General features: G+C 37.5%; 1 protein-coding gene across 1 annotated transcript in view; it reads left to right on the top strand.

Moving 5' to 3' along the window:
• Positions 1 to 19,865, top strand: part of eng (endoglin) — a 51,404-nt gene that overhangs the window by 28,057 nt on the left and 3,482 nt on the right. The window contains exons 4-12 of the mRNA XM_077542775.1: positions 1,622 to 1,735; positions 9,758 to 9,935; positions 11,776 to 11,992; positions 12,068 to 12,170; positions 12,255 to 12,447; positions 14,326 to 14,474; positions 14,886 to 15,116; positions 15,329 to 15,395; positions 18,367 to 18,477. Coding sequence (XP_077398901.1) covers positions 1,622 to 1,735; positions 9,758 to 9,935; positions 11,776 to 11,992; positions 12,068 to 12,170; positions 12,255 to 12,447; positions 14,326 to 14,474; positions 14,886 to 15,116; positions 15,329 to 15,395; positions 18,367 to 18,477 — 1,363 coding nt within the window. The remainder of the gene's footprint in view (positions 1 to 1,621; positions 1,736 to 9,757; positions 9,936 to 11,775; positions 11,993 to 12,067; positions 12,171 to 12,254; positions 12,448 to 14,325; positions 14,475 to 14,885; positions 15,117 to 15,328; positions 15,396 to 18,366; positions 18,478 to 19,865) is intronic.

The raw sequence follows: 19,865 nt of genomic DNA, 5'->3' as shown, positions 1-19,865 counted from the left end.
CACATAGTCACGCACATACAAAGAAAAAGAGAGGAAAAAAAAGAGACGTGAATGATGATGACATGTCAAATCGGTATGATTACCAAATGAACAATACTGAGCGCTCTCTCTCACAAAAACAAACAAAAAAATTACCATGTGGTTTATTTCTGTTATGTAACATTGTTTATTTATGCATAACTGACGAGAGGAGCTATTGCATTAATTATGTAGAAGTACTTTACACACACATGTGACCAAGCACGTCAGATTTATTTATTTTTACTCTGGGGATTATTTCTAGTTGTCTATTTCGATTGTGCAAGATTACCATGAGTAACTGGTCAAATGAGCTATTGCATTTATTACATACATGATACAGTACATTGGGCTGGTGTTTTCTGTGCCTTTTTTAAACTGTGTATTATTTCCAGTTGATTGTTTACAGTAGATTGTTGGGTATTATATCACAAATAAAATGCAGTGAGAGCAGTGATTGACATCGTTGTGCATATAAGCTTTTTAACTCAATGGTTTATTTCTAGACATTGTGCCTATTTCTGTTTTGTAAGGTGACCGTTTTTTATGAGTAACTGGTGAGAGGATGAATCCTATGATAGATGATAAAGTATGGGCAGATATTCTTGTGCGTGGTCTATGTTTTTGACTGTGGATTATTTCAGAATTTATTTTTAGCTAGTTAGCAACTGTTGCATTACAGCAGAGGTGGGCAATCTCGGTCCTCGAGGGCCGGAGTCTTGCAGGTTTTGGAGGTTTCTCAATTCCAACGCAAGCTGATTCCAATCAACAGGATCGTTATCAGGCTTATGCAGAGCTTACTGATGAGCCGATCGTATATCAGCTGTGTTGGAGAAGGGCAACATGCAAAACCTGCAGGACTCCGGCCCTCGATGCCCACCTCTGCATTACAGTAATGTCAGTGTCGATTGGAATGCTAATCGTCGTTAAAGTCGTTAATTTGTCGGATTCTGCTTTGATAGGTGTTGTCGGTTAGAAAGGAAGTTCACTCATCTTAGCAGCACTTATAGTACCTCTTTGTCATTGTTTGAACAATAGCATTCATGAAGTAATGTCTGTCATTATAGTTTTTTTCTCATTGGGGAGCTGGGAAGCGTTTGAGGAAACACATTACTTACATTTAATGAAAATGTGTCAACGAGTGTCCTTAAACATCACATCACCACTGTATGTTTTTCCACTCTATTCATTGTATTGATCCCTGAGACGATGGTGTGCCATCCCACAAGGTTGTGCTTTGTTTGTGCAACACGGCGTACACTCATTACTTGGCTGCTCCGTAACTCTCACCGGGACGCTTTGACAGCGCGGGGAGAAATATTTATGCCGCTTCGCTGGAACGTCTTTCCCTAATCACAGGGCGCCTTTTCATCTACTGCCAAACCTCCCCCGCAACAGGACTGTTAGCACCATATTATGAAGCTTTCATATAAGCATTAAGGGTTATTATCTCATTCTTATGCTTAAGCAGTGGAAAATTTGCATATAAAAGTCATGCATTGCTCAAGCCATCCTGCTCAGCTTAATTATTCATGGTGATACAACAAGGTGCACAATGACTTTTTTTTCCCATTAACGTAAACTGCGTTCAATTTTCTATCAGGACGCCAAGATGTTCTCTCTGGAGATGACTGACGCCAGGCCCATGAACTTGATCATCACATCACAGGACACGGCCTATGGTCTCTACAAGATCAACGCTGGTGTCAGCATTTATGTGAGTAGCATTTTCGTTACGGTTTGTGATGCTACAGTGTAGAAAGTTCTGATAAAAAGCTTAAGATAACGTGGATGCAAACGACCACACACGTTTCCTGAATCTGGTGGATCACTGCCTCACTCGGACCCAATGCAGATTGTATAAGAAGTTAATTCTGCATCCATATTTCAGAACTGTTTTTTTTCCCCCCTGCATTGGCTGCAAATTACAATAATAAAATATAATATAATATATATATATATATAGCATTTTATTATTATTACACCTTATCTTGTAATAAACTGTATGATAAATAATAAATAAATATTATACTTACCTTTTTGGGATCATTTAATTTACAATTTTTACATTTAGAATTGAAAAAATATACAATAAAAAAAACTTTTTCGATGAATAAAGTTGTAATTTTATTGGGGGAAGATGTGTTTTTAGGAGAGCAAATTTGTAAATTATCTTAAAAATAAAATGATTTTACTGGAAAAGTCATGTTGAGACTAAAGTTGCAAGATTTTCTTGACTCCTGTAACAAGACGACTGTTTTTCTTATAACTTTTCAAGATGTAATAAAAAGAACAAGATGGTCTTTTAAGAAATATTTTTTTTCACGTTTTTTTTCCAAGTAGTGATTTTACAACAAAATCATACGTTGCATAATCAAAAATATCTTTTTGCAATGTCATTGTGATTTTATCTGAACATTAAGATTACAATTGTTTTGCAAGAAAGTTAATGATTTACAAGAGCAAAGGGATTTTAGAGAAATTCCTAAATTTACGAGTATAGTTTTTATTTTCACAATGTTGAGTTTTGTTTTGTTTTTGTTTTTCCTTTAATCAAAAGTGCAACCTTTTTCTTGTCACAATATCCAAATTGACAGCGATTTCTGATGAGTTAAGTTCCTAACAATTCTAACTAGCTCACTACAAGTAAGATAGCGATGGCTAAAACAGCATCCTGGTTTATCCCAGTCATAATAAAGTTCAGGTTCCCAGCCCAACTGTCTATTGCAGCGCTTTATCCAAAGTTTGTTGGCCCGCGAAGCAGCTCTAGGTCCCTGTGCTGTCGTGTAGCACTGTTGTACTTTCCTCCACTATTGCACACGTAGCACTTTTCTTTTGTGGACTTGAACTTTGTCTGCACCGCTAAGTGTTTTCTTGATTGACAAATGTGCTTTTTGCCGCCTCATATCCTGCTACTGGTGTCGGCAGCCTGGAAGCAGGATTTAGATTTGAAGCTCTTGCTATTGCATAAATATTAGCAATCAAGAACTGTTTTAAATAGGCACCAAATCCATTTTACCCTTTGAAGGACTGACATAGTTTGGTTAGATTTATAGTGCAAAGATGAATGATGATCTGATTAATCTGTTCCAGGGTCAAACTGTCAGTATCATAGATAATAAAATAATGTATAATGTATACAATAAAGTCAGTTTCACACTCACACTTCTGAGAATAAAGTTGTAATTTTATGACTTAGGGGTGGTGGGGGGGCGCTGCATTTGGTGGCGAAGGAGCACTTTCTTAGAGCGACAAAATTAAATTCAAAAAGTAGGGTTGTCAAAATGACTGTGTTACTCTTGAGTTAATTTAAAGTTCTTTTAACGCCACAATTTTTTTTAAACACGCGATTCATGACCGCCCCTTACTTGAAAAGCCTGTACTGGGGCAATTCCCGGCGCAAGGCAGCAGACACATCCACGACAAAATTTAGCAGTAATAGATTTAATAATAATGCATATATTTGTGGGGACTGGGGTCAAGTTGTATGTTACAATTTTAAAAATGTGCAGAATTTCACAAGTTACTTCATGTTAAAGATTAGATAGCTCTTAATATGAAAATAAGAATGCACTGAGGCTGTTACCAATGTCTTACAAATGCAATTATGCCATCTAGTGGCAGAAAAAGGACCAACACAAATCAATATCACACTTTTTTTTTTACAGTACAGTACATATTTTTTAATTTAACTCAATTTTATTAATTATTATGAAATCCTTGTATCAATGACTAAAAGATGCAGCCATATTTTTATTATTTAACATTTTTTCCACTTTTATCTTAACAAGAGTATGAAAACTTAAAAACTGAAAACTGAAAAAATATGTTATTGTACATTTAGAACAGATATAAAATTTGCGATTATTTGTGAGTTAACTATTGAAGTTATGATTAACTACAATAAAAAAAAATTGAATCACCTGACTATAATAAAATAGTAAATTCATTGAAGGAGAAAGCAACAAAAATAAGGCCAGCAGAAGAACTTTCTTCTTACATTTTTAAAAACTACAGGTATATGTTAGGTCTTGCTGTTAACTGCGCTGCGTCTTTTTAAGTTCATGTTGCAACACAACATGGTGCTGCCAACTTTTAAATTCAGGCTGGCCTGTAAAATGTCAAAACCCATTAAAAAAAAAAGAAGTACAAAAATTTCAGTTAAAGTGGATCTGTGAAAGATGTATCCCAATATAGCGGCGGTTAACTGTAATGTAGAAAATATTGTTCAACATAGCTTCATTTATTTATTTTTTCACATTACAAAAGCAGCTTGCCGTCGAAAAAGGCTGTGTATGGTGGAAGAAATGTCATGTCTGTCAGATTCGCTGACAGTGGTGTGATAGCACGACTGTTATCGTGGCTCCCTGACGGGTCTGGACAACGTTTCCCTGGGATGTTTTGTTCAAATGTTTGTTTTGTTTTGAGGGATGAGCCGCATCACTGGGGGATAATATTAAGTGCAGTGTCAGAGAAAACAGCAGCTGCTCTGCATCAGAGGACATGCGTCACCACGGCTGTGACAGATTGGCTCAGGGTCACCCTCGCAGCTAACGCCGGGACATTAACACCGCACTTTGGTCAAAGCCAGTGGCAAATGCATATTTCACACTGGGCTAAACGTGTAGCACACATTGGTGTCTTTCAGCAACATGGAAAAGGACAAACAATATTATGAGAATGCATTGTGAAATGAGTTGAAATTCTGTGAGAATTGGTTGTTTTATTTGGAAAAGCAACTGTACAACATTAGTTTTAGACGTATCTGTTGATTATCCGGCACTAACTTGGGCTGGCTTTCCTCCTCCACAGAGTAGGCTAAAAAACAAAGTGACAATAAAGGTACAGTGGTACCTTGGCTCACGAACTTAATTGGTTCCCACAGAGAGTATGTGAGCCGAAAAGTTTGTCTTCCAAACAAGTATTTCCCATAGGAAACCATTGAAATGAGAGTAATCCGTTCCCAGGTCCCCATAAAACACAATTTTCTACTAAAAAAGCCTTAAAACTACACAAAATATACCTTATTTTATGTATAATAAATGTACTGTGTGTGTAATTGTATTGTAATTAAAGAAATACACTGTACTGTATAATAAAGTGTTTTTATTTGCAAAACTTGCAACTTGCCTTTGTGATGGTACAGTAGTTGAAGGCTTGATGGAATGGAGTGGGAGGAGGAGGGAGGGAGGGAGTTACTGTTTGGAAGGAGAGTCCTCCGGTGTGGCTTCTCTTCTTTGCTTCTTAGGAGACTCTTTATCCTTGTTGCTGACTAAAAACCTCTTAATTGACACCTGTTGCTTTCTGAGTTGTAAGGTCTTACGAAACTGAGGCATCACATTATCATCCATCATGTTGATGATTCTCATAGCCACAGTCTTTTCTGAATGGTACTGTTCGACAAAATCCTGCACATCACTCCACTTTGCTAACATGGTCTTGATGCTTTCACTTGATGCTGCAGCCATCTCCTCCTCCTCGTCCTCACATGACAACTCCTGAATGGCTTCCTTCTGCTTGTCCTCTTGAGGGCGAATCAAATCCTCTGTGTTGAGGACCTCATTATGAACTTCCAGGTTGCCTCTTGATGATATCCGAGTGAAGTTGCCGTGCTTTCTCGGCGATAATACCCGGGACGCTAAGTCACACAAACGCACACCTCGTTCGTGTTTTTTGATGATCTCCTTCTTCTGCTTGACCGTAATTTTCTTTAATGTCTTCGTAGGCTTAACACTAGCCTGTGGTGGGGTCTTTTTCGGTCCCATGATAGCAAAAGTACACTCCAAAATGGTCCAAAATGTCTACCAAACACAAACCACGTCCGCACTCAAAGAAAGGGGGCGACGAACTGGGACGCCGTGAGCGTGCGTCAGCTTCTCGTGATTTCTCGTGTCGCGTGATTTGGTTCGTCCGCCGAAAACTAGTTCGTCAGCTGAGACAATATGCTCGCGAATTTAATGTTCGTGAGGCGAAAAGTTCGTGAGCTGAAGCGTTCGTGAGCCGAGGTACCACTGTATATTGCTCAAGAACAAGGGAAAGAATTTATTTACAAAATATTTTTTTAATTTATGAAAATCCTTTTGTGATTAAAGTCGTTATTGGGCGGGGAGAATGAAATTTTACGATAGTTATATTGTTGATATAATTCTTTAAGAAAATTAAAACTTCAATCCCTTTGTAGTTAGACTTAATTCCTCCTTTCTACCCAACAGACTGAGAAGGGAGTCTCACCAGCCTTTGTTTATAGCTCATCTGCGTTTGCAATAAACTCCCCTTGAGATCCTTGAACGCAACACCAACCTTTTAATACGTGATCTCACACTCATTCAAATCTAAGGCTGAAATCCGCGTTGGCGTCGTTCTTTAAAAACATTCACTTCTTTAGAATTCCAGCAAGACCGGAGTTCCCCGTTTTTATTTTTGGTATATTTCCCGTACTATTTTTGGTGCCTGCATCAGTGAAAGAGTCACACAAGAACCAATGACTCCCTGCAGGCTTCCTCGCCTTTCAGCGCACTTTCTTTTTCTGTGCGACACACTCGAGTAAGCGACTGTGTGTGAGTGTACGTACGACCTCAGTGACTTACACTGACACAAAAGCCCCAAAAAAGATAAGTCATTTGGGAGAGTCAGCACTTTTGCTCCTTTCAGGATCAAGTGCTGACCCTGGTTATCATTTGTGCTGTGCCTGTCCACGGTCCAAAAACAAAGAAGTCACTTTGGCTCTTAAATATAAAGAGCTGTGGAACGAGCTCATTCCGGGGCCAATGAAACGTTTTGAAAGCAGTTAATCATTTTTGTTTAATGGTGCCAAACTAAAAGGAGAAAACCCGGGTAAATACACCGTAAACGTGCCTTCATCCAGCGGAGCAGGCCATTATCTGGCAACCCGACTGCCAAGGCGATTACGTCATCAAAATGTGACATATTGTTGCCTTATGCTGCTCCGTATGTAATTCTGCCGTCTCAACGCGTCTTTTAAGCTGTTTAATGAAACCCTAATTGGAGTTTACAGTAAAAAAAATAACAACACAACATGAAGAATTACGCGTACTGTATATTTAAATATAACACATTATTCGATAAAACATCGCTAGTGCTAGTGCTAAAGTGATCGGACGATCCGATTCAAATGCTCACGGGAAATTGTTGACTTTGAGAGTGATATTCCTTCAAATAACTAATATTCACACACAAACAAACAAACAAAAACAGGTCAAATAACACTACTCACAGGCAAAAAAAAAATTCTGATCTGTGAAACACGAGTCATGTTAAAAGGGCTAAAATGGACCTTTCTTCTGTCTCATTGTAATTGTGTACGCCATCCGTCATTTATTTTTTAATTGCTATTATTTTAGTAGAAATCATTCTTATTTTACTCTCTTACTAATTTAATTTCTCCTTGTACCTTGAATTTTCCTACTCTCAATATTCAAGGATACAAATATCCAATATCCAGCTTGAATTATGATCTATGAACTACCGGTAATTAATTTTGGGACGATTAACTTAGTTTGAAAATTTTCAATTATGAACTCGTTCATTTTAAAATTTGTGAGCTGAGCTTTGAAGTAGTTATAGGAAATTAACTTTCCCAACACTGAAGGTTGCGAAGATGTTTGCAAACAGTTTTACATTTATTTAACTCCATAAAAGTTTTATAGGACTGTTGCACATTTCATGAGAGTAGTTAAAAATCAATTTCTTATACCGCATAATGTTAACAATGTGATGTATTGCTATTATACATTGATATGGTCTCACCCACCACCCTTTTAAGGTGGTGTCGGCACCAATACCTTAACCTAGTATCGGAGCTCGCACCTCATAAAAATCAGTCTTTATATGACAACAGAGATAAAAATTTACGAGAGTTATGCTACAGATGAAAACTTGTAATTTTATGAAAACTGACTTGAGTTGTAATATTACAAGAAGAAGAAGTAGTAATTGTTATACTACCAAAAACAATGTTATGGGGGAGGAGCTTTTTCCTATGAGGGGCCATTATTTTATTTTATTTTTTTTATTATTCGGTCCTTTAGGGCCAGATTAAATCTGTGAAAAAAATATATTTGAACAAATGTTTATGATTACATTACGAGCATTTGTGTGTAGATCTTTTTGCATATACAACCACGCTCACGTAGAGCGAAAATCCATTATTTCCTATCGGGTGAGACGCGGAAGCGGCGGTGTCTCGTCCGCGGCGTGTATGTATATATTTATACCTTGTATGGAGCCAGATTCCAGCAAGGCCATGGTGACGCACAAAGCTTAAAAAAGGTCCCATTTCCTGGCCCCAGTCAGGAAGCGAAGGAAAGACCTTGGCTCCAAAGGGGGTTGTGCAACTGGGCCCGTGGACGCTTAACCATAATAAACACGTCTTTTCTAATGGGAGAATAGACGTGAAGGAGAGTTGGGCGGAGGCGAGGAATAAGTGAATGAGAGAACGAGAGAGAGGGGCAGACAAACATGTTTGATATGGAAAGAAGTCTGGGAATGCTGGAGGCAAATAGAAATAGAAACAATGGTGACACTCCGCTGCCTGTTTTTTGGCTTTCAACTATGACCTCAGCATTCTTGCTATTGTTTTTTAAATCAAAACACAAGAGGTTTTTCATCACACACATCATTCAGTAATAATGGATGGGCATAAAAATCTAACCAATCATTGAGATTGTTGATTGTGTTGATCAATTGTTTGTTTGGTCTCATTGAATTCAGCCTAAAGAAGAAAAAAATGAACATTTATGCATTAATTTGTTCACAAAAAGGCAGTAATATTACATGGTAAAAAACAGTAAAAAATAATGTGCATATAATAAAAAGCCCCTCAAAATAGCCAAACTTTCTCTTTCACATTCTCTGATGTCTTCTCTATTTGGGCTTCCGCTTCTTTTTTTGGCTATCACGCCATGTTTTGTAGAGCATCAAAACCCAATTCAGGTTTTCAGCTTTCCCGCTGCAGAGCACTGGCCAATATGTGGTGCTCAATTGCCACATGAGTTGTTGACAATTTTTTATGGTAAACTTCCGTTACTTTTTACCGCGTTGCCCGTTGTGGGACAGAACTTAATGTTACAAGAAAAAAAGTAAGAAAATTACAAAAATGAAATGCAATTTTTAAGTAAATCAAAAATAAATATCATAATCCAAAAAATCTTAAAATTTCAAGAATTAAGTATTAAGTAGTTAAGAAAGTATCCTATTACTGTAAGAGAAAAAAGTCCTTAAATTACAATAATAAAATGTGCTATTTAAATTTTTAGAAAAAGTAACACATTTAGAATGAATAAAGATAGTTTTTATCACAGTGGTAATATTATAACAAAACCTATTATGAAAATAAAATATGTCCTGATCTGTTCTTTAATCTTGGTGCATTGAGCACTTACAATTTCCGTCCTGAATATTTGTGCATTTAACCCTTATTGTAATTAAGGTAAAAAAAAATTAAAAAATACAATTTAATTAATATTTTAATTGATTAATTAATAATAGTCATGATTCAATAAATAATTTGTTAATGATAACCAAACTGTAAATAAAATTAGTTTTTTTTTTAAAATAAACTATTTTCCACAATATTATTATTATTATTATTACCTCAATCAGCAAATGAACTGGCCCTTGACTGCTCATAGGGCAGTTTGAGCTTTTGCCATGAATTTTAATATATATATATATATTTTTTTTTCTTTTAATCATCACATATCTCATATCCACCTTCCAGAAAAGTAACACCTCTACACTGGGCTTCCACATCAACGAGCATCACAACAACGTTCACGCCGTCGTCTTCCCCGGTGAGGACGAGGAACTCGTGAGGTGGGCCACACGCAAGTTCGGCGGTGTCACTTCCTTCACCACTGTGGAAAATCTGAAAATGCTGCTCTTCAGGCCCGTGGAAGGTGAGCACGCCAATCGTAGTACGTGTGTGGTTTTCCCATTATGGCAAGGTGAATAAAAAGCGAAGAGAACAGCATTGCCCTCGCCCGTGTGAACACAATCATTTCCACAACAAATCCTCCTTAAGGCGCGTTGAGCCACAGACGAGATCCGACATGGATCAAGGTGGATGCTGGTGATGCTGGCGGCTGCTTTTTCATCCACTGCCATTTTTTTCCCCCACTCCACTACATTGCCTTTTGTCTGCAGGGATCATCTTGCACGATTCCCCACACGGCGAAAAATATGAGCTTTCTATTAGGTGATTAATGCAGTTGTTAATATTGTAGATATTCCTCACAACAAATAGTTTCTTGTCTGTGGAAAATATCTCTTGGGGAAAAATTTGTTCTCAAGTAATTGGCCTTTATAATGAAGATTCATTCTGCTACGGCATATTTTAATCTCGGCACAAACGGTAGCCTTATTTTATTTGAACTTGAGCAACATTTAAGGGTTAACGTTGGTTTCCCCCCCCTTTTAACCTGCACACATTTTGCAGTCTTTTCTATAGTTTGATTTTTACTTACTCAAGGTTTTGGGGATTTATATTATTTAACATGTGCAACTCCTGTAGTCTTATTTTAACTTCCACTTCCTTTTTTTATTTTATTTTAATTTTTTTATTTTAAGAAAAGCACATATTCCAGATTTATTCATCCTATCTATAGGGATGGGATGAGTATGGATCAGAGTAGGTTGACATCTGCTGTAGTGGCTTTCTTCAAGATGAATATGTGCCATAACAAAGATTTGAGGCAGTCCAGTGAAATACTAGCTCAGTAATGTTGATTTTTCTTTGGCTATACAGTGTTATTGATTTATATTCCAAAAAGGATTTGGAAAATTCAAGCAGCAGCGACGTGTTCCATGACTTGTGCGTGGGTGTTGTTGGTGTTGTTGTTGTCTTGTGTGTGCATTTGAATGCTGGGTAGAGTAGAAAATTCAAGTTCCCCCAGAGAGAGCGAGAGCGATCCGGAATTCACACCATGCCTGATAACAACAGGAAAATACATAATAAGCAGTGGTGCGCATTAAAATTCTCGATGCCTTCGTTCCTAGACAGTCTGACTGAATCTTAAAGGAGATGTAAGTGATTATTGGAATCTTTGTAGTGGCTGACACTCTCACCTCCTCGAGACTGAGGTTGCCGTTAAAAGCTGTTTATTATGCGCATGATGTACATTTGTGTTTGCAAAAAGGATTTTCATACAGGAACTGCTTGCAAGAATGTACAGAAATCATTTGATTGCAGTGAATGCATCAAAAGGTTCTGCAACAAAATATTAGGTTAAAGGTAACATAATTTTGGTCCAGATATTTGATGAGTTTGTTTAGTAAAAAATAAAAAATAAAGTAATTTTGTTGGCCTACAATTCAAAAGCAATGTCTGATATTCAGTGGTTAATTTTCGTAAAATGTTCATTCATTATTACTTTTGTCAGATTTAAGTTATTTCTGTGACCACTGTGGCTTTTTCTTTCATTAATAATAGTGAACACAATATTCAGTATACACAGTAAACATTAGACCTCTTTTTAAACAACCCTTAAAAAAATAAAAACTAATTGTTTTAATATGTAAATATTAATAGAGCTATTTGAAATTTATTTATATATATATATATATATATATATATATAATTGCCTATATAAAAAAAGCTTTTGTCTGTCAAACAAAAAGTTTGCATTATTATCTTCCTTGCTTTCTTGCCTGGATCACATAATGTACAAGCAGTGCATGTTTTTGTTTGTTGCAATGTCAATAAGAGCACAAGAATTTCAAAACAAGGTACTTGTGCAGGAACAAAAGGTGGTTCTCGAGAATGCATGCTCCAAAGCGAAGATTCTTCAGAGAAGCACTTCATGAAGATTGAAACCGCGCCCTTGACATCTTCATTCAAATCCTGCTCCCCACCTCCGGAGCCGGAAAAACAGAGAGTGCGCGGCCCCCCTGCCGCCGACGAGGACGCCACACCGGAGCTTCATATCATCAATATCCCAGAGGACGGCAATATTCGGTAGACAACAAAATAATATATTGCTCTGCGCCTCCTGAAGTAAATGTCTTCAATCTTTCATTTTTGGGGCTTCAGCAACTTGTCAGTTCGCGTGGACACAAAGAAGTCCAGCGTGTTCCTGAGGGGTCCCCGGGGCACCACGTGGACCTTCCTCAACCCTCAGCACACCAAGTTCTGCGTAGGTCTCGCCGCCTTGCATTATTTACACTACCTGTCCCAGTGTCATGACTAATTCACCGGGCTTGCCTCCACACCTCTCCAGTCCAACAATGAGATTGTGCTGCCTGCCATGGCCCACAGAATTCAGCCCTTGTTTGAGCTGAGCAGCGACCGGGCCGAGGACGTGCAGACGAAGGCTCTGGATTATTTTAAGGCTGACGCCTTCACCAGCTACACCGAAATGAGGCCCGAGGGCTCCCAGTTGTTGCTGGTGCTCGGTCGAGACAGCCCAGCAGGTAAGGAAAATATCGTGGCCAATTCATGTAGCGCTTTGGTTGTAGTAACTACAGCATCCCGTGAAGGGGAAACCTCAGATTGCACATTTCATAGTCATAGTCAGCTAACTGCAAACTCATATTGGTGGTGCGAGACACACCTGGCACGTACCGCTCACCTACGCACACTGATTGCGGCCATATTGTGTCCATACCACACTCATAATAATACTTTTTCCTATTAGTCGGCAAAAATAGTGGATGTTTTTTCACCTATGAGGAGTTGTTCCATTTTAAATCTGCGTATTGGAGTGTTTTTAGCAAAGCTCCCACTACATCGTAATGGTGCAATGGTGAGTTAGATATTGAGTCATTTGTAGTTATTCGCTTCCATGTTGGCCGTCAAATACATAAAAGTGACTTGCACAGTGTGGGGCGCAATGAAGTTTTCAGGGCACCGATAGTCTACAGCAGTGGTTCTCAAACTTTTTTCATTGATGTCCTCCCTATGAAATATTTTTTTCAGCCCCCTAACCAGCACAAAGAATTTTTCGTTGAAAAACAGACAAGACTTAAAATAGTGTTGTCTGCTTTATCAAAAGTTTGGATCTTTATTTGCATAGTGGTCCCTCAAACTTTTTGGAAATAAAGAGATATAACTAAAAAAAAAAGAGAAAAAAAATATTTTTTTAAATCAATATTTGTGTACAGTAGCCTACATTAAAATGATCACCACTAACTGACCTCCTTTGCAGTCATAGCAGAGATCTGTTATCAAAAAAAAATCACTAACTTCATTTTAAGCAAAGTTTTTAAATGATTGACAGGTGAGATACTAGGTGGTTGGGTCGAACCATTCTGTAATTGGGAGAATCAGGTCATTTATGACAATTAAATTTAATAGCCCACTGAATATAACATTAATTTTATGAACTTGTATTTTTCTGAAATATTTACATAATTTAATAATTATTTTTAGCAGGTAAGTGCCTTCACGCACCCCCATTTGAGAACCACTGGTCTACAGCAGTATTTTTTCAAATGGGGGTACGTGAGATTTTAAAAGAATAATTCAAACTTAGCATCCATGCCCATTTTTTTTGAAAATAAGTCAAATGTAAGTTTATAAAATAAATGTTATTCAACTTCTCCTCATAGCAGAATGGTTCGACCCAGCGTGTCATATGCCACCGAGCATCATCTGTCAATCATTTAATTTAAAGTGTAATATCTATTATTTATTTAATATTTATCTATTTAAAATTAGGATATGTAACATTTTTTTAGAACAGATCTGGAAGGTGTACACAAAAAAATTTGACTTGCGTACAAATAGGAAAATATGGTCCATAATTGATAAACGCCTCACTTCAAATAGAGCTGCACAACTTAAAAGGTAATTGGCAACAAATAAACTAAGGAAGTAGCCAACCAGCTGACGAGCTAACCAATTAACTATTTAAAGGAACTAATGTAATGTAAGGCTAACTAACTAAACAACTCGCTAGCTAAATAACTGAATAAACCAACATAAAATGAACCGACCGACAAGCTAGCTAAAAAGCTCATTACCTTGATAGCTAGTTTATTTGGTTAGTTAGCTAGCATGTTATTTATTTATTTATTTTGTAGTGTATTTAGTTTGTTAGATACCTAGCTAATATGTACTGTACCTAATTTTTTAAAGTTTTTGGGGGGAGATTCATGCTTTTTTTTTTTTTGCATCAATGTTTTTTTTAATTAAAAATTATTACAATCTATAATGCTGTTTTATCAACACGCTTTAGGTTAAATGTTTGTGTGTGCCCTATACAAAGGAAAAACTAGCAACATTTGTCAGTGTAAATGGACTGCTTTTTATATCAATATAATGTTATTTATTCCTTCTTTGTGCTCCAGTGACAGAAACGGTAAGCGAAGCCGTGCCGCCAACCACGGCGGCGCCTCACCAGATGCCACTGCTGATGCAGCTTTACACGGCGCCTGATTACCGCTCACCCCTGGACCTCAATACCAAGGTGCAGTGCGACAAGAAAATCTATGCCGAGGTAGGAATAACAACACGTCCCTGACAGTCTGAATGAAGTTGTAGATTACAGTAAGAGCTACAATAGCACCCAGACGAGTGCGGACCTCTGCCAAGGCCGTGGGTTGATTGATCTTCACTAAAATGTTGTGTCAGATAAACTACTAACAATCAAACTATTTAAAAAGCTAACTAACTAATAAATGATGCAAATGGGCTTTCACTTGTAGGGAACTTTTCTACACTGGAGGTACTCAAAGTGCACCAACTAAATAAACTAACATACCAGTGAGCAACGATTGAGTGCGTTGAAGAAATGAATGAAAGAACAAACTTACTAAAAGTGATGTGAAAAATTGTAATTAATTTACAGTAAGATTGATGCGATGTTTAGTTTCACAAGGATCACTTGTTTTATTGATATTTTTGTCAGATTTCGGGGCACACTTTGGGCGACATTGTCCTGACAATCAAAGTGATGAGCTGCGTGGTGCGCTCCAAGGGGTCCTGTCCGGTAGTGCAGGAGCTCCGCTTCATTCCGGAGTTCTGCTCCTCAAATTCGTGCCCCAACAGCACACGACTGAGCTTCTCCTTGGATCAGCTACAGGAGCTCAGCTCCGCCACTTGGGACCTGGAATGTTCTGTCAAAATGTGCTACAGCGAGGTAACCACTCAAAACACGCTCCACTTTTTAAAACCACAAGCAAGGCGGAGGACGTGACAGCTCATTAAATCCCTATTGAGAAATGTATCGTATCACACACTGTCTGATAAATAACTGACGAACATGGAGGATGCCGGGGCAGGATTCGGGCTCATTAAATGCTCAAAACGCAGAGCAACCCGGTGAACTGTTTGTCATTTGCTGCTCACCAGAAATGTGGCGACGGAGGACGAGTGAAAAGGAACTTGGAGGTCACCCAGCCTTGTCAACAAACACTCAGTGAGTTCAGCTTGATCTCCAACATTTGTTTGTACTCACTGCTTTTATTACACATTATCAAGGATGATATTTTTTGCTACAGTTAGCGTTCCACGATACGTGGACATGTGGGCGACCATGTGGCTTTATGTGACAGGAAATTGTGCAACTTCGCCTCACTCTTTACTAGTGATGCACCGAATATTCGGCCACCGAAAATTTACGGCCAAAAATGGTTATTTTTGCCATTTTCGCCATATGACCGAAAGAATATGTCCGAAATAGGTTGCGGCGACGCAAGCAAAAAAAACGCTGCAAGCAAGCTTCTGTTTGAATTAAAGAGCGAGCGTTTAGTATTAGTCATTGACTAAATTGTCAGTCAATTTTAGTTATCGTCATCGTCTCAATGAATGACTGCTACTTAATTTTCGTCTGAAACAAAAACTCGACAAAAAATATGACGAAAATTTTTTGTTTATGAAATGATCACTCTTCAAATTATAATCATTTACAGTATATTTTAAACTACACTCATTTAATTAAAAAGAAATATTTTGTTTGTATTGTTTATTTTATTTTTTAGATTGTCAAGTCTTTTTTTGATCATAGTTTATTAGGGGACTGATGTGAAGCAAGCATTAGTGGTGCCGCTTGTTATTGTTATTATTTATTTATTATTATTATTATCTTATTTGAATTTTAGAAGTGTGTGTGTATTAATTATTTACATTTATTTTACATTGACAAAAACTTATTTTCTTATATTTTAAATTACTATTAATTTATTCTTTAGTTTTAGTTTTCTAATTATTTATTTTATTTTTGTTCAATTTGTTTTTTATTTTGACATTAAAATCTTTACTAAATGGATGAAATATTATTTATTTATTTAAATTATTCATAAATTTAATGTAATTATTATTATTATTTAAAAAATAATAATTTTACTTTTTCCAGTGTTTACCCTTGAAACACTGCTAAATACCAGTACATTAATTTTTGATTATTGTACTTTGGAGAAGAAAAAAAAAAAACTTGCTTCATTTATTTTCACCTTCATATTTATCCATCCCCAAATGACCAATGATCTTCTTGCTCTGTGTCGTCACTGCTGGCTGTCGTTTGGGTAGCTATTGTTTCTTTGAATGCGCCAGAAACGGCGTGCAGGCGGTTGTCATAGCAGTGAACACAGGATGCCGCCTTGCAAGTGGGTGCGGAGCCGAGAGGGGGCGGGGGGTGGCGGGGGGCTCGTCCTCTAGGAAGGACTGCAGCTTGACCTTGTGGCCACAATCACAAGTAACGGCCCTCAGGGGACGTGGCCCAGAGCCCTTTGTGTTTTCCACGGGGGTTTTGGACTGCGCCGCTATCCAAACACAGGCGCTGGGCCTCCAGCTATTGTCGGCCCATTGGACGGCCATTACTCAAGTACGCAGAAACACTTGGATGATTCCAGCGGTGGAATCACGCGAGGAAGTGCAGGCTGATTAAAAGAAGGGAAACCTGTAGTGTTTCGTTTTTTTTGCCCCTTGCCCCTTGCCCCTTTATCTTCTTTCTATGGGTCATACATATACCACAGTGGTTTTACAAGGTTTTAGTACAATTTTGTAAAAAAAAAAAAAAAAAAAAAATATTTTAGCAGACTAGACTAAGTGCAATTTCTGCAGAAATTGTGTTGGAATGCTGAAAGCTGAGTGATAATAGCTGAATGCTCAGCTGAATGCTTATGAAGTAAATTGAAAGATTAATTATGTTAAAATGTCAAAGTATTAATTGTAGTTGAAATATAAATGAATAAAAAGAACACTTGAACTTAAAAATCAAGACATACGTAGCTATGTTGGCAAAACAGTGAAGTTGTAGCTGTTTTAAAAAAAAATGCTTGGTAGTTTTTCTGAGAAAAGATGAAAACTGCTAGCTATATTTTTTGCAGTGTGGACACAACTATTTTTTGGGTAGTTTTTTCATAGCTGTTTTTTTTTTTTTGGGTTCATTAAAAAAACAAAGTAATCCAATACTTGGAGTAACACATAAAAAAAGAAAGAAAATAAATGATGTGCATGTGCTGTTTTTCAGAAAAACAAAAAAAAAATGTTTTTTTTTTTTATGTTTTCAGGAAAAACAGTGAAGAAGCAATACATGTACTTTTTCTGAAAGCTGATTAAATATTGTAGCTCTTAACAAAAATAACTTTGTTTTTTTTCCCCCACAAAAAATGAAATTTTTCATACGCGTTGTTCCCCACCCGAAAGCATTTTATTTCACGCACACACACATAGACACAGAAAAGAAATGTTGTCGTTCGCGTGACTGTGCTGGCCCCGCTGTCTCGTCAGACTTTTCCACCTGCTCCTGCTTCCTGCTGCTTGTTTGTTCAGCTTTGCATCCAAAGCGCACCAACTGACACAGCGAGCAATTTCCAGACGATTGATGTCACTGTGGCCCAATTTGTGGTACGATTTCCTTTCCCCTGACTCGTCTCTCTGGGTGCAGTAACATCAAGCATCCACAGGAAGCCACTATTTTGGTCAATAGCTGGTGTGGACGTTCTTTGATGATTCTTATTCAAACTAAGAACAAATGCGGTTTTGGGGATTTTTTCCTATACATTGTCATAAAAATCAGTTTTCACAACACACATGCCAGGCCATTAGTTGGCAATGGGGGGGGGAAAAAAAAGGAAAAAAAAACTTGACACACCAACCAATACATCTCAATATCAAAGTTTGAATCTGCATTGCGTCCAGGCTAATCCCAGTCTGACTTTTCCAATTTTGTCTTCTCCAGTTGTTGCATTGAAGCAGCTGGAATAAAAGTCACTTTGGCAGACTGACATCATGTTTGCCACATTTTGCCTCCAGGGTGTTCACTGCGACTGTCAACATAGTCGACTACTGTGTGTACCAATTGAGCAGAAAACGTGTCGAGAAAGGTTCAGTGCTGTCGTGGATGTTGAAGGTTGCATCATGTCTTTTTTTTTTCTTGTACGTTTCAGACACTCCCTGCTTCGATTTTGGTCTCCCCGCCATCCTGGGCATCGCCTTCGGAGGCTTCCTGATAGGAGTCTTACTAATTGGAGCGCTGTGGTTAATCAAAATTAAAACAGGTAGGCTGTTTTATAGGGGAAGTCAACCCAAAACCAATTTTTTGACAATAATATGTTCCATGCAGCCTCACTGGTCTAAATATGATATTCTGGTTAATATTGCGTTAGTGGAATATGAGTTAAGCAGCAAAATCCAGACATTTGTATCCATCTCAGGGGGCGGCCATTTTGCCACTTGCTGTCGACTGAAGATGACAGGCGCAACCACCAATCACAGCTCACCTGTTTTCTGAAGTTGAGCTGTGATTGGTCGTTGCCTGAGACCTGAGCAACATTGATGTCATCTTCAGTCAACAGCAAGTGGCAAAATGGCCGCCCCCTGTGATGGATAAAAATGGCTGGATTTTGCTTCATAACTCTTATTCCATAAATGTAATATTAATCAGAATGTCATGTTTAGACTAGTTAGGTCACATATAACATATTATTGTCAAGAAATACTGAAGGTTGACTTCCACTTTAACGATACATGAATAGTTTGTTTGACTTGTAGAGAGAGTGTTTGCTTGTTTGTCCATGTGTTAGCCAGAGTTATTATAGTTTGGGAATTTTCATTATAGTTTTTTAAATTTAGTTATTAGTTTTCACGGCGGCTCTGATAGTTTTTTATTAGTTTTAGTTTCATTTAAAAAATGCTTAGTTTTATTTAGTTTTAGTTTTTATTTTATTTTAAATGGTCTGCATTACTTGTGTGCAATATTTAATAAATACTATGGTAAAATGAAAAAAGCAACGCACTTCTTACCTAGTGTCGCGTTTCGGCTGGATTTAATGAAAAATCCGGCAAGGCGAGCCATTGGAGCAAAAAAAAAAAAAAAAACACGCAAAATTGTCACCGAGGAGTGACGTCATCTGAAGGTGCTTTTCTATTGGCAACACACTTTCAAACGCTCTTATTCCGCTTAATATTGAAATAAAATTACTTAAATCACATTTAAAATCAATCCCAAACGCATTTTCACTATAATTATAGTTCGTTTTAAAATGTAGTATCAGTTAGTTTTTAAATTTTTATTTTTAAAACATTTTCATTTTTATTTTACGTCGTTAACGAAAATGATTATTGTTATACTTGTTCTGGTGCTTGTGCTACTAGTACATAAAAAAATTCGCAATGGATTTGCGTCGCATTTTATTAATCAGCCAAACAGTCCTATGTTGTTCCAGTGCTCTTCCCGGAGGATAAAGACCAGGCTCTGCTTTGAATGTAGAAAATATTCACGTAATTGACGCCACCCTAAAAGGTGCACCAAGACGCCACAAGCAATACTTCTATATTAGATAGAGTTTTAGCCTGACTGCAAAAACAGCAGAAAGGTGACTAGTGAATAATGGATGAATCTCCAGTATGCTACGTTAACAAACAGCATTTAACACTCCCACATTTC

This window comes from Vanacampus margaritifer, chromosome 14, assembly GCF_051991255.1.
Source record: "Vanacampus margaritifer isolate UIUO_Vmar chromosome 14, RoL_Vmar_1.0, whole genome shotgun sequence".
NCBI classification, from domain to species: domain Eukaryota; kingdom Metazoa; phylum Chordata; class Actinopteri; order Syngnathiformes; family Syngnathidae; genus Vanacampus; species Vanacampus margaritifer.
This window is presented reverse-complemented; position numbering and strand designations above follow the sequence as displayed.